This window comes from Hyperolius riggenbachi, chromosome 1, assembly GCF_040937935.1.
Source record: "Hyperolius riggenbachi isolate aHypRig1 chromosome 1, aHypRig1.pri, whole genome shotgun sequence".
Taxonomy (NCBI): Eukaryota; Metazoa; Chordata; class Amphibia; order Anura; family Hyperoliidae; genus Hyperolius; species Hyperolius riggenbachi.
This window is the reverse complement of record NC_090646.1, coordinates 595,491,194-595,506,883: the sequence shown is the minus strand read 5'-3', so window position 1 is coordinate 595,506,883 and position 15,690 is coordinate 595,491,194. Positions and strand designations below refer to the sequence as shown.

General features: G+C 47.2%; 1 protein-coding gene across 3 annotated transcripts in view; it reads right to left on the bottom strand.

Annotated features, from left to right (window-relative positions):
* Positions 1 to 14,281, bottom strand: part of LOC137528104 (chondroitin sulfate proteoglycan 4-like) — a 157,990-nt gene extending 143,709 nt beyond the window's left edge. For all 3 annotated transcript variants that reach the window (XM_068249395.1, XM_068249402.1, XM_068249389.1), the window contains exon 1: positions 14,105 to 14,281. In XM_068249395.1, coding sequence (XP_068105496.1) covers positions 14,105 to 14,186 — 82 coding nt within the window. In that variant the 5' untranslated portion in view covers positions 14,187 to 14,281. The remainder of the gene's footprint in view (positions 1 to 14,104) is intronic.
* Between the last annotated feature and the right edge of the window lie 1,409 nt (positions 14,282 to 15,690).

The following is a 15,690-nucleotide window of genomic DNA, read 5'->3' as shown; positions in this document are numbered from 1 at the left end:
GGAATAAAACAGTTGCACCACTCATTATACAACCTTTAGGTGGCATACAGTGAAGCATACAGCCAATAAAAAGTATGCTTTGCTGCCTCTGTTAATGCACTTGTCATGCAGTAATGTACTGCTTGAAGTGCATTAGGGATCAGGACCATCATTAGGGCAGAAGATTTGGGGCATTTCACGGAATCTCCACTTAGTGCCCATCATGATGCCCTGAATTGGTAGCAGCACCAGCGTCCGTTGCTATAGTGCAGCAGCCAGGCCAGCGCTACTATCTCTATGCTCCGCCTCAGTTCTCCCTTTTTACCTGTGTGCGGTGCAGAGATTAGCATGTTAACCCACCTACAAGCTCCTGCAACGTGTCCCTCTATGCTCAGCACCAGCTCCGGCTGAAGCTGAGCATGGAGGGACACATCAGTGGAGCATGTAGGTTAGTGAAACATTCTGACTGCTGCAGGACACTCTGAACGCCGCACTCCACACGCCTCCTGCCAGGCCAGCCAGCCCAGCATCACCAGCAGCCAGGCCGGCCAACTCAGCATCACCGCCAGCCAGCTCAGCATCACCGCCAGCCAGCTCAGCATCACCTGCAGCCAGGCCGGCCAACTCAGCATCACCGCCAGCCAGCTCAGCATCACCTGCAGCCAGGCCAGTATCACATCTAGCCAGGCCAGTATCACCAGCAGCCAGGCCAGTCAGCCCAGAATCAAAAGCAGCCAGGCCAGTATCACCTGCAGCCAGCCCAGCATCACATCTAGCCAGCCCAGTATCACCAGCAGCAAGGCCAGTCAGCCCAGAATCAAAAGCAGCCAGGCCAGTATCACCTGGCTGGAGCATCATCTCCAGCCAGGCCAGCCAGCCCAGCATCACCACCAGCCAGGGTCACCAACTCAGCATCACCTCCAGCCAGCTCAACATCACCTTCAGCCAGCCCAGCACCATCATCGGCCAGGCAAGCCAGCCTAACATCACCAGCAGCCAGGCCAGCCAGCCCAGCATCACCACTGGCCAGGTCCACCAACTCAGCATCACCTCCAGCCAGCCTAGCATCATCATCGGCCAGGCAAGCCAGCCCAGTATTACCACCGGCCAGGCCCGCTACCTTAGCATCACCTCCATCCAGCTCAGCATCACATCTAGCCAGCCCAGTATCACCAGCAGCCAGGCCAGTCAGCCCAGAATTACCTCCAGCCAGGCCAGCCCAACATCACCAGCAGCAGGCAGGCCACTCAGCCCAGAATCACCAGCAGCCAGGCCAGTCAGCCCAGAATCACCTGGCTGGAGCATCACCTCCAGCCAGGCCAGCAGCCAGTTAGCCCAGCATTATTATCGGCCAGGCAAGCCAGCCCAACATCACCAGCAGCCAGCCCAGCATCACCAACAGCCAGGCCAGTATCACCAGCAGCCAGCCCAGCATTACCAGTAGCCAGCCCAGCATCACCAGCAGCCAGCCCAGCATCACCAGCAGTCAGGCCAGCCTCACCAGCATCACCAGCAGCCAGCCCAACATCACCAGCAGCCAGGCCAGCCAGCCCAGCATCACCAGCAGCCAGGCCAACCAGCCCATCATCACCAGCAGAAAAATCATTGTCAGAAAAATTGTTGCAGAAATCACGTAGGCCTTTTTTCAGCTAAGAACTCCTGTTATTAATCAGCCTTCTGGGAAAGTGCGAGTTTAGCAGGGCGAGTACAAGTGAACATTTTCACATGGGCACTTCTGTATATTTTAGGAGGTAGAGCGGGTCTCAGCTGTTGGTCTTTAAAGTAGTAAATGACATCTGCTTTCTAATCCCCGCCACTCCTCCACACATTACAGGCTTCTCAACTGTACATCATGCTGGAGCAGCAGCAGTCTGTCTCTGCAAGCCAGAACGTTTTACACAGAGGCCTGGAAACATTATGTTACTCCAGCGCCTGCTCTCACTACTGTTTCCAGTGAGGAATAATATGTATGGAGGCCAGTAAATACTCCTGCCTAATTAACTGCTAATTTTGGATATAGAAGTTCACACTCAAATTTTCAAAAATACCCTAGAGAAGTAGTAAGCTTGAGCAGTACAAAAACTGAACATATGACAATAAAGTTTACTATACAGAGGAGAATAAAATGGTAAAAAATACTATTGCAATAAGTAAAAGAAGAAACAAGCACTCCTCTGCGAGACAGGCTAAAAGGACATTGGGTGCAGTCATAGGCTGTAATATGAATTACGGGATTGGGTGCTGTCATAGGCTGTAATATGAATTACGGGATTGGGTGCTGTCATAGGCTGTAATATGAATTACGGGATTGGGTGCTGTCATAGGCTGTAATATGAATTACGGGATTGGGTGCTGTCATAGGCTGTAATATGAATTACGGGATTGGGTGCAGTCATAGGCTGTAATATGAATTACGGGATTGGGTGCAGTCATAGGCTGTAATATGAATTACGGGATTGGGTGCTGTCATAGGCTGTAATATGAATTACGGGATTGGGTGCTGTCATAGGCTGTAATATGAATTACGGGATTGGGTGCTGTCATAGGCTGTAATATGAATTACGGGATTGGGTGCAGTCATAGGCTGTAATATGAATTACGGGATTGGGTGCAGTCATAGGCTGTAATATGAATTACGGGATTGGGTGCTGTCATAGGCTGTAATATGAATTATGGGATTGGGTGCTGTCATAGGCTGTAATATGAATTATGGGATTGGGTGCTGTCATAGGCTGTAATATGAATTACGGGATTGGGTGCTGTCATAGGCTGTAATATGAATTACGGGATTGGGTGCAGTCATAGGCTGTAATATGAATTACGGGATTGGGTGCAGTCATAGGCTGTAATATGAATTACGGGATTGGGTGCTGTCATAGGCTGTAATATGAATTAAGGGATTGGGTGCTGTCATAGGCTGTAATATGAATTACGGTATTGGGTGCTGTCATAGGCTGTAATATGAATTACGGAATTGGGTGCAGTCATAGGCTGTAATATGAATTACGGGATTGGGTGCTGTCATAGGCTGTAATATGAATTACGGGATTGGGTGCAGTCATAGGCTGTAATATGAATTACGGGATTGGGTGCTGTCATAGGCTGTAATATGAATTACGGGATTGGGTGCAGTCATAGGCTGTAATATGAATTATGGGATTGGGTGCTGTCATAGGCTGAAATATGAATTATGGGATTGGGTGCTGTCATAGGCTGTAATATGAATTATGGGATTGGGTGCTGTCATAGGCTGTAATATGAATTACGGGATTGGGTGCTGTCATAGGCTGTAATATGAATTACGGGATTGGGTGCTGTCATAGGCTGTAATATGAATTACGGGATTGGGTGCTGTCATAGGCTGTAATATGAATTATGGGATTGGGTGCAGTCATAGGCTGTAATATGAATTATGGGATTGGGTGCTATCATAGGCTGTAATATGAATTACGGGATTGGGTGCAGTCATAGGCTGTAATATGAATTACGGGATTGGGTGCTGTCATAGGCTGTAATATGAATTACGGCTATAGCGGTACTCAGAGGGTAATTTGGGCGCCGGCAAAAGAAAGAACCCAAATTACGAGAAAAACAGTGCAATCTGTCCGGCAGCAATAGCTGGCAGCCGAACGACATCATTTTCCTGAGTCCATGGCAGCCTGGAGGGGTAATAGTACCGGTAATAAACATCACCAGGATTTTGCAGGCGCAGGGTGAGATGATTTTCGGCTTCACCCTGCGCCCACATTTCCCAGCGCCGTTTTTGGATGTACTGTATACCCCTTCTCACCTTACAAACACCAACCAAACGAGAAGCTCAGGGCCAAGTTCGTAATATACAATGCATTTTACCACAGCGTTTGGGCAGCCTCTGGAGGAGCAGTTAAAAAAGTCACGGCCAAAAATGGGTGCAATTGTAATTTATCGTAATATATGGGAGCAATTGTTATATCGTAATATCGATAGACGTTACGCTATTAAGCGGGCGGCTGCGCTTATATTGAAATGTATCCTTTTATTGTTATCGGGGATTGTGGGGTGTTAAGGTTAGGCACCATTAGGAGGGTCTTAGGGTTAGGCACCACCAGGGGGGATTTAGGGTTAGGAACCACCATGAGGGGGTTCTGTGTGAGAGTAAGAAGAGGTTAGGTTATGGCTAGTTAGGCACATGTGTAGCCTGTTAGCAACATATTCTGTCACTATGGAGGACAGCGAGGGACAATGTGCAGCTGCCTAGGCTGAGTGTGTACGAACCTTCAGGCTGCATTCACGCACCCAATGTTGATTGGACAATTTGACTACCTCCATGTAGCATGAGGGCCAACAGATTTTGAATGCTTTGAAAGGACAGTGTAGGGGGCTCTCACACTCCATGGAAATGGTAAAAATGGCTCATCCAAATCAGATGTGTGTACTAAGCCTCACTGCACACTAGTTGCACAAATGCAGTCAATTAAAGAGGAACTGTAACGTCAAAACGTCCCCTGGGGGGTACTCACCTCGGGTGGGGGAAGCCTCCGGATCCTAATGAGGCTTCCCACGCCGTCCTCCGTCCCTCAGGGGTCTCGCTGCAGCCCTCCGTGCAGCGGTGACGTCAATATTTACCTTCCCGGCTCCTGTGCAGGCGCTCTGACGGCTGTCGGCTCCAAAGTAGGCGGAAATACCCGATCGCCGTCGGGTCTGCTCTACTGCGCAGGCGCAAGTTTCTGGCGCCTGCGCAGTAGAGCGGACCCAACGGAGATCGGGTATTTCCGTCTATTTCCGAGCCGAAAGCAGCCACAGCGCCCCCGCTGGAGCCAGCAAAGGTAAATATTGAATCTACAGTCGGGTCTGTCGCCGGCTGTTCGGAGGGCTGCAGCAAGACCCCCGTGGGACAGAGGACAGTGTGGGAAGCCTCCGGATCCTAATGAGGCTTCTCACACTGTCCTCTGTCCCACGGGGGTCTTGTACCCCCCAGGGGAGGTTTTTGATGTTACAGAGTCTCTTTAAGGGCCAGTTTCCACTGCAACGTAGATGACCGTGCCTCAGTGCGGCTCTGCATTGCATGTGATTCCCCCGGAGGCGGCACTCGGAAATGGGATCGCAGACGCAATTGTTCCTATGAATCTGTATGCGTGTCTACCACTAACCCTGCTAACATGTATAATGCCAAAATAAAAAGTATAATGCATCAATCTAATAAAAGACTGGCTGCACTTAGAAAACTAAAGCCTGGTACACACTTTCAATTATGACTGGCCAATCATTGACCAGTTTTGCCACCTTCATGGAGTATGAGGGTCAACAGATATTGAATACTATGAATAGATTGTGTAGGTAAACCCTCATACTACATGGAGTTGGTAAAATTGGTCAGTGATTGGCCAATCATAATTGAAAGTGTGTACCAGGCTTAAAACTCTGAACCAATGCCAGATGAAACTCGGCTGAGACGGCTGATAATGAGCGCCTCTGGGAGAATCCAGTATGTGTATAGTAGAGCTCTGCCAAACATGCTCCGAAGCTCCTTGCTACTGTGCAAGCAATCCTGCGCCTCCATAGTGCAGCCGTGCTTGTTTGGGTATACGCTCTTTTGGGGTTGGAGGTCGGGAGGGGCATGTGGGAAGCCTCTACCTAAGTAAGTATCTAAATCTTTATCCTGGAGTGCACAGGTTTGCTTTAAAAATGATGCTCTCTCAAAGTGTAGCTGAGGTGACATGTGACAAAGGGCCTGATGCACGTAACTGTGGTAATATTGCCATGCACAGACAGCGCACTGCAATATTACTCTTCCTTCGTGAGCAAGTACCGCGGGTTAGACTATTAACGTGCCCTGCAGTACGCCAGTAGCGTGACCACTACTATGGTAACAAGCATAGCAACAGCATAAGCGTTCTGTGCAGCACTAATTTGCCACAGTGCCACCTGCAGTTCAAGTTCTAGTCTGACAGGCAACACTATTAGTATCTGTGTACACACTCTTGTTCCACAAGGTGACTCCTTTCAGTAAAAAAGAGCAATAACAGCAATCATTCATTTTAAGAAGCAAACTGATTGGTTCAATACCGTCTGCATTGAAGAGGTGAAAAGAGTGCAGAATCTGTGTGAGGAGACTGTGAGAGGGTGACTCACAAGCAGAAGCAGTGAGAGCTGTGACTTACAAGAGCAGGGAGCCAATAGAAACAGCCCCTGTCTTTTGCAAGTCAGGATGATGGAATCTAATAGGACCCTCAGTCTGCTCAGGTGGGACAAGCTTTAACCCCCCCCCCTCCCCCAGAGAGCAGCAGAGCGAGATCAGAACAAAATAGGCTTCCCCTGAATACCTTAGGCTGTGTGGCTGTTTAATCTCTTGTGTTCCTGTCTGAAGATGTGTAGGGGAAAATCAACTAAGCATAGCATGTGTCAAGTTTATTGGAAGTTAATCTAAGCTGTGGCAATTAAGCAGTATGTTAAGAAAGACTAACAGACAGATTCAGAGCAAGCAGAGGCAGTATAACAAAACATGTACATCTGAAGGGATGTCTGGGATGCCTCTTACTATTGTAATGCCCTCACTGCATGGAATAGCTTGTAACAACACAGAGACACTCCACTCTCTACTGCTGTCACAAACAGGTTTTTGTCAATGGACTTTGGTAATTTACCAAACTTCTACCGCCGGTAATTTTCAGACCAGATTTTTTTTTTGCACGACCTTTTATGAATCGACCCATTTGTCTAACACCAGGGCAGTGGATTGGATGCAAAAATCATCCGACTCCGACTCCTCAGTTTTATAAAACCACCGACTCCAGGTACCCAAAACTGCTCGGACTCCGCAGCCCTGCTCTAAACACATGTGACAAGGGCTTGTTGAATATTTTCTTGTGGCAGTGTTACATTCAGTTTATGAGCGCAAGCGCAGCCTGTACACAGAGACGCTCGTGCATGGCTATACTTGCACCTGCCCAGTGTGGCCATGCTCATAAATTAACAAGAGCATGGCCATGAAGAAGACGGTCCCGGCAGGCATAGTGGGGTGCAGGAGGATCAGAGAAGCCTCTGATTCCCTGCCTGAGGAAAGTCTCTAACACTTATTTATTTTTTTAACTCACACGTTTGGTTTAATTACGTATGTGATTTTTCCCCTAAATGTAATCTTGTTTACCTATAAACAACCTGCTTATGTGCCAACAGAATAGCACGTATGCTGAATGAGTACAGATATTCTTAACATTCTCTAAACTTTGTTTAGTTTTTATTACTACAGGGCAGAATCAGAAAATCACTTTTTCCTGCGGACTCACACCCCAATGACAAGTTCTGACCTCCCTTCCTGTTCTATATATCAGGGCTGTGGAGTCGGAGTCGAGGAGTCAGAACAATTTTGGGTACCTGGAGTTGGAAGCGGAAGTTTCAAAAAAGTGAGGAGTCGGATGATTTTTGAACCAAATCCATCACTTTTGTAAAAAATAAACTAAGGAGTTGGAGTCGAGGAGTCGGAGAAATTTTGGGTACCTGGAGTCGGACTTGGTGGTTTCATAAACTTAGGATTTTTGTCCCGACTACCCAGCCCTGCTATATATCAAGCAATTTAAGCAATGAAAATACCTATTTTAGCACATTGGTGAAACTGAGCTGCTGCTCAGATAGATTTCCTCGGCAATGCCATCCACTGTAACTCCCAAGAGAAATTTACATTATATATATATATACATATATATATATATATAGAGAGAGAGAGAGAGTGAGAGTGAGAGGTAAAGTGCATTTTCCTGTATGACTCAGAGGTCAGATAACAGGACTTCAATTCAGACCCACTTAATAAGATCTCAAAGGCATCATTCGATGACTGCAAGTGGGAGAAAAAAAATCCACAACCCAGATTTTATAGTATCTCAGTAAAAAAAAATTAAACTTTACTTATTTCTAAAATAACAGTAATTAATAAATGCATATTAAACTGCATTATTCTCAGAAAACTTGAAAAATACCCCTAAAAATATAGCGTTCGGCCAAATGTCATCTTTTTATTTTTCTAATAATTTAGTAATGATTCAAGCTGAATAATGTAACATCTGAATGATGCTTTCTGAAAATGTAGCAATATCTTGCACCTAAAGGTCTGTTAATTTGACATGTAAATTACAGAGGCATTAAGGTTGCAACGGTATGAAATTCCACGGTATGATAACCGTCAAAAAAAATACCACGGTATACGGTATTATACAATTATTTGGACCCGCCCCCCCCCTCCCCCACACACACACACATTAAATAATGTGCCCGTCCACCCCAGTGTGGGGTTCCCCACTCCCTCTGGAACTGTAAAATGGCTCACCCTGCTCCTGCAAAATTCCTGATGGCGTAAGACATAGGTGTAGCCAGTAGTAGGTGGCCATAGCATAGGTAGCCAGGGATAGGGTGTAGGCAGTAGTAGGTGGCCGTAGCATAGGTAGCCAGGAATAAGTGTAGCTAGTAGTAGGTGCTGGCAGCATAGGTAGCCAGGGATAGGGTGTAGGCAGTAGTAGGTGGCCGTAGCACAGGTAGCCAGGAATAAGTGTAGCTAGTAGTAGGTGGCCGCAGCATAGGTAGCCAGGGATAGGGTGTAGGCAGTAGTAGGTGGCCGTAGCACAGGTAGCCAGGAATAAGTGTAGCTAGTAGAAGGTGCTGGCAGCATAGGTAGCCAGGGATAGGGTGTAGGCAGTAGTAGGTGGCCGTAGTATAGGTAGCCAGGATAGGTGGCGGTAGCATAGGTAGCCAGGGATAGGGAGTAGGCAGTAGTAGGTGGCCGTAGCATAGGTAGCCAGGAATAAGTGTAGCTAGTAGTAGGTGCTGGCAGCATAGGTAGCCAGGGATAGGGTGTAGGCTGTAGTAGGTGGCCATAGCATAGGTAGCCAGGGATAGGGTGTAGGCAGTAGTAGGTGGCAGTAGCATAGGTAGCCAGGGATAGGGTGCAGGCAGTAGTAGGTGGCCGTAGCATAGGTAGCCAGGAATAAGTGTAGCTAGTAGTAGGTGGCTGCAGCATAGGTAGCCAGGGATAGGGTGTAGGCAGTAGTAGGTGGCCGTAGCATAGGTAGCCAGGAATACGTGTAGCTAGTAGTAGGTGGCCGTAGCATAGGTAGCCAGGGATAGGGTGGTGTAGGCAGTAGTAGGTGGCCGTAGCATAGGTAGCCAGGGATAGGGTGTAGGCAGTAATAGGTGGCCGTAGCATAGGTAGCCAGGGATAGGTGTAGGCAGTCATAGGTGGCACAAGTGGAAAGGAAAGAGTGCCGGCGATGTAATACTGCATAAAATGTGCCCAGCTTACCAGTCCTGTTTGTAGAGCTTGGACCAGGCATTGAGTGGCAGCAGGATAACGAAGAATGGCAGAGGGATATCAGAGAACATTCAGCGCGCAATACTGAAGAGGCAGATTTCAAAGGCTGTCTCTTAATTGGCCGTGGTGGGCGGGACAAGAGCCCCGTTACTAAGCCAATCACTGCTCTTGCTCTTCTGCTGCGTGTGCGCTCCAGCCGATGGGGGAGCAGTCTCTGCGTTCCAGGTGCGTCATCATAGGACGCGCGTCCCATCTGGCACCTGCGCAGTGCATCAGCAAGCCTCCCGCAACCAGGAAATAGCTTCGGGAGCTTGCTTTTCATGGAGGTAGACAGGGAAATCTGAACGGCAGCGGTGATGCGGAAGTGGTGATGATGCGCAAGCGGCGAAAGGCAGCGGGAAAAAACGGTATTTTACAAATGTGCATGGTATGATTACCATGCACATTGAAACCGTGATATACCGTAATACCGGTATATCACGGCAACCCTAAGAGGCATACAGTAGAATTCCTTTATAGTAAGCTTCAAGGGATCTGGCCAAGTAGTTTGCAATATCAGGATTGGTCATACATTGTATATTAATACACAGGCACATGGTTGGGGAACTGGGGATGGAGTTTACTATATCTGTGTTTAATACAGTATAACAAGAGTCTACTGTAATTGGTTCTTAAAGGACACATCCAGGGTAAAAAAATAAACAAAAATCAACTTACCTTGAGCTTCCTCCAACCCCTGGCAGCCGTACTGTGCCCTTGCCGCAGCTCCGCTCCCCACCGGTGGCTGGAGGTACCCTCCGGTATCAGAGGCCTAGCTGCGCTCCACCGTGCACCTCACGTAGTTGCACTGACGCCAACCGGGCTGTACTGCGCAGGCACAGTAGAGCCGCATGCTGGAGCGCAAGTAGATGCCGACTTAGCGAGGTCAGCATCTGCACCGGAGGAAACTTGGAGCCACCGGAGCTGCAGCAAGGGCACAGGACGGGACAGGGGCTGGAGGAAGCCCGAGGTAAGTTGATTTTTGTTTATTTTTTACCCTGGACCTACCCTTTAAAGGACTGCCAAGACCAGAAAATAAATGAAGTTTTACTTACCTGGTTCTTCTTCCACCCCCTTGAAGTCATTTGGGTACCTTGCCGCAGCTCTTCTCTTTGTGTCCCACTGGCAGCCGCCTCCAAGGATCACGTCCCCTGATGGGTAGTAGTACTGCAGAGGAGCAGAAGACGCAACCCATCGGGGGTCAGCAATCCTTAGAGGATGCAGCTGGACCCAGGAGGAGAACGGAGCTGCGGCGAGGGACTCAAATGACTTCTAGGGGCTGGAAGAAGCCCCAGGTGAGTAAAACTACATTTATTTTCTGGCCTCGAAAGGCCTTTAAAGAGACGAAGAGATGAGTCATGAGGTCGTTTTTTTACTTACCCCGGGCTTCTTCCAGCCCCATACGCACAGATGCGTCCCTCGCCGTCCTCCCGCAGTCTGCTGTTCAGCTGTGGTGAGCCCCGATAACAGGGTCAGTCACATCAGTCTGGGTCTACTGCGCATCCAGACTGGCTTAGACTGAGCCTGTTACCTGGGCTCACCACGGCTCAACGGGAGACAGCAGGAGGACAGCGAGGGACGCATCCGTGCTTATGGACTGGAAGAAGCCCCGAGTAAGTAAAAAAACGGCCATATGACTCATCCCTGAGTCTCTTTAAGGTGCCCATTAACGGTACAATTTTTTTCCTCAGATATGATCTTTCAACAAACTTTTTACGATCAAAGGTAATCAGAAGGTACTTCTCGATTATTCCCATAACCAGGTAGATTAGGACATGTTCTTTCTTCAGATACGATCAGAAAATTCAAGTTTCGGATTCATTAAATTTTCTGTTCTAATCAACCAAAGAATAGTTTGACATTGATTTTCACCAAACAATGTGCTGTTTTCTGTACAATTTGATTGTAAATATTGCGTCGAAAAATTGCATCTGATTGTATCGTTAACGGGCACCTTTATTCTTTCATGGCAACGATGGACATCCAGCATTGCTTTGCCAAAACTTTTGTGGCCATATGAAAAATATTCTCCAGTCGTAATCACACGTAGGCCTTTCTAAAACATACACAAAACACAGAAAAAGAACAAAACCACTACTGTAGGTCACTTAAATATAATGCATTATTCAGAACACAAGTCTATGATTCTTATATTTACAGTGACTCACACTTGGGTACTTGTGTGTGTTTTCCCACAACACGAATTTCACATTAAAATGTTAAAGTATACAGCAAATGCTGCCTACTAGATGGAATCTACTGATCTATCTATCTATCTATCTATCTATCTATCTATCTATCTATCTATCTATCTATCAGGGTTACAAGGGGCACAGGTAATGCTGTATATAGATAGCAGCAGTTAGGGTTACAAGGGGCACAGGTAATGCTGTATATAGATTGGGCCTGAAAGATAAATCGAATTTAAATCGAAATCGCGATCACCAAGATCACAATTTCAGAATCGTCAAAGTGGCGAATATCGCGATCACGTCATTTCCACATGAGGAAGTTTGAAGAAGCGCCTTCAAACTTTCCCAAAGTCCCAGTGCCCGCAGCGTTGGACATACCTTCCATCACCCTCTGCCGCCTCGTGTGCTTGGCAAAACTTTGGGTTCCTGTATGTCACATGATATACAGGAAGTATGCCGTGCATTAGAGCCTGCAGGAGGCAAAGTGGATAGATGGGCATCGCTGGACTAGTACTTGAAGCTGTCCACAACTAATGCAACTTGGGGGACAGAGGAGGCACAGAGAGAGACAGTGTGGGCACAGAGACACAAAGGAGGCAAGAGAGAGACCCAGAGGAGGCATGAAGAGGCAAAGGGGGCACAATGAGAGACGGGGACAGAGAGGGAACAGAGAGGCACAAAGGGGAGGGGGGGGGGGGGAACAAAGCTTGATTTGAAGGAAAACGTGAATCAAATCGAAATCGTAATTTTGGACAGAAATCGCTCAATTCAATTTTTTCCTAAAATCGTTCAGGCCTAATATAGATAGCAGCAGTTAGGGTTACAAGGGGCACAGGTAATGCTGTGTATAGATAGCAGCAGTTAGGGTTACAAGGGGCACAGGTAATGCTGTGTATAGATCAGGGCTGTGGAGTCGGAGTCGGAGTCGTGGAGTCGGGCAATTTTGGGTGCCTGGAGTTGAAGTCGGAGTCGGGAAAAAATGCACCGACTCCGACTCCTAATGAATTTGTAACTGTAATTAAAATAGAAAATATGATAAAATGTTCTATTTCTCAGATAATAGTCATTAAAAATAATGTATATATACAGTATATATACAGTAATAGCTGTGCTTAGTCCACAAAAATGAAATAAACCAATCAAAATTAGTTACTTGTGCTGCTTCAATAAAGCAGTCCCCGTATTTTAAGGTCAGATATACATATCTGATTGTGACTGTATATATGATGTGTACACAGGAATCTCTTATATATACTAAATAACATCTATGCTGTAAGAATAAAGCCTGATGTGTAGCTTTGTCACTAATAGAGATAGTCAACGAGATGGAAATAATTCTGCACTGATGCTGATTTATGCAAATGTATGCACTCCCATTGCTGATGAAATCAAATAATGTGATATGTTATTAAAATTTGGTTTGGTGACTACAAATTAAAGGGTAACTGAGACGGATGAAAAGTAAAGTTTTATACATACCTGGGGCTTCCTCCAGCCCCCTTCAGGCTAATCAGTCCCTCGCTGTCCTCCACCACCCGGATCTTCTGCTATGAGTCCTGGTAATTCAGCCAGTCAGCGCTGTCCGGCCACATGCCGCTCCCACAGCCAGGAACATTCTGCACCTGCGCAATAGTGCTGCACAGGTGTAGTATGCTCCTGGCGGCGGAGTGTGTGCATGCGCACTACGCCTGACTGGCTCAAGTACCTGGACTCATAGCAGAAGATCCAGGTGGTGGAGGAGGACAACGAGGGACTGATTATCCTGAAGGGGGCTGGAGGAAGCCCCAGGTATGTATAAAACTTTAATTTCATCTGTCTCAGGTTTACTTTGTTACACAGTAGTACTATACTCTACATATGCACTCCCCACAGAGCTGCAGGGAATCCACTGAGAATGCTGTGCACATTGAACACAGAGGTGTTGTCTGTTTACAATCTCCTCATTCCCCTGCAGAGTACCTGCACATCATTCTTACATGTACCCACACTTACATTGCCTAGGGCCTGATAGATGTTCTTTGTTCCGGTTTGTACCTTTTACAAGTACTCTTACCAAGGACTAGTTTTAGTCTAAAGGGAATAAATATAGTAGTCTACATATCCTTCTCACTTCAGTTGTCTTGTAAAATTCCTAAGCGTTGGCAGTTAAGAGACGAATTTCATGTTACATACTTTTAATCAACAAAATTGTAATATGCAAATTAGAGGAGTCGGAGTCGTGGAGTCGGAGGAATCCTAAACTGAGGAGTCGGAGTCGGTGGATTTTTGGACCGACTCCACAGCCCTGGTATAGATAGCAGCAGTTAGGGTTACAAGGGGCACAGGTAATGCTGTGTATAGATAGCAGCAGTTAGGGTTACAAGAGGCACAGGTAATGCTGTGTATAGATAGCAGCAGTTAGAGTTACAAGGGGCACAGGTAATGCTGTATATAGATACCAGCAGTTAGGGTTACAAGAGGCACAGGTAATGCTGTGTATAGATAGCAGCAGTTAGGGTTACAAGGGGCGCAGGTAATGCTGTGTAAGGAGAGCATTCAGGGTTACAAGGGCCACAGGTTATACTGTGTATAGAGCAGCATTAGTGGAGGACTTGTCATTGAGCTGCAGTGATCTCACCTGCTCGGATCTGCAGGCAGCTGCGGCACAGCAGGATCCCCAGCACAAGCCCCACACACCGGAGGAAGTTCTCGCCCCCCATGGCCGCTGCACGGGAGTCACGGAAAGTCCTTCAGCCGCTTCATTCTATCGCCGTCCGGAGTTCTCCCAACTCCGCCGCTGCCCTCTGCGCCCCTCCAGCCACCAGCCCAGACTGGCAGCACGCACAGCGGCGTGACGTCACCGGAGGTGGGAGACAGGAGAGGGGAGCTGGAGTTTACTTCTGTCTCCTGAGACTTCATGAGTGCAGGGAGGGGGCGGGGCGGGGACCCTGGGGACAGCAGAGTGCAGGGAGGGGGCGGGGGCACTCTGGGGACAGCAATGTGTGTTGTTGTGTGGGGTATGTGCGGGGCTTCAGTGCCATAACTACAGTATTTTGATTTGTAAATGTTCTGATGGTTAATCTGCGAGTGCTGAGCACTGAAGAAGTCCTATACAGGAGGGTTGCATTAACAGTAGTGGGGTGCAAGGCTTCTAGTGCTGTAAGCAGTAACTCTGTGCAGTCTGTTTCCTGTGCTCTGTAGGGTTATAGTGGGGTGCAGTCCTCCTTGAATTTTGTATGCATTCAAAATTATTTGGATCTCATTTTACTGACTCTGGTCCGTCGGTGGTGTCCATAAATCGATTCTAGTTATATCTGTTAAGGTGGCCATACATCAGGCAACTTGGTGTCCGATTGACCATCCAATTTGATTATTATAATCTGATAAAAATCGGTGTGTCCAAGTGCTTGGCCGGCCAACAATGCGACCAATTTGGGTTGCATATATCGGTTGGATATGCTGTAAGATGTCGGGCGTGGTTGGTCTGGTGCGTGGCAGTGCCAGCCAGCAATATTGGGATGAGCGACGATCACAATGAAACCCCTGGCTCTGTGTGTATAAATGTATGTAATGTGTGCATTTATACAGTACCTGTCCCATGTCCTGGTGTCTGTCTTCTTAATCCCCGCTCTTCTTTTAGCAACATACAGTACACGATGCCGGTGCATAGCACGCTGGCGCATGTACGACATCACACACCACGCTGGCAGTGTGTATGCGGCTATAGAAGAGCAGAGGATTCAGAAGACTGGCGGACACGGGACAAGTAATGTATAAATGCACAAATGTCACACATTGTACATTATGGCAACAGCGGCGGACACGGACGTTACTCAAAAGAATTCGTGCTGAAATTGATCGGGAATCAGCCTGCGGTGTATGGACAGCCGACGGATCTCTCTTTAATAAGATTCGATCAGAGAGAGATTTGTCTCTTGGTCGAGTCGGCCCATCATAGCTAGATGTATGGATACCATTAGGTTCACATAAAATATTTGGCTGTGCCCACAATGGCCTCCACTCACAATGAGATGCGGTAACAAAGTGTCAGAAAATCAACTGAAGTTTGCAGAAAAAGAAGTTTGCAGAAAAAGTCATGTCAGTAAAAATTTATTTAGATGTTTTCCACACTTATTCTGCACTTTCAATGACTTTTTTTGAAATATTACTACCATGTTGCTGCACTATTTTTACCAACATTTACTCGCACTTAGAAAATATTTT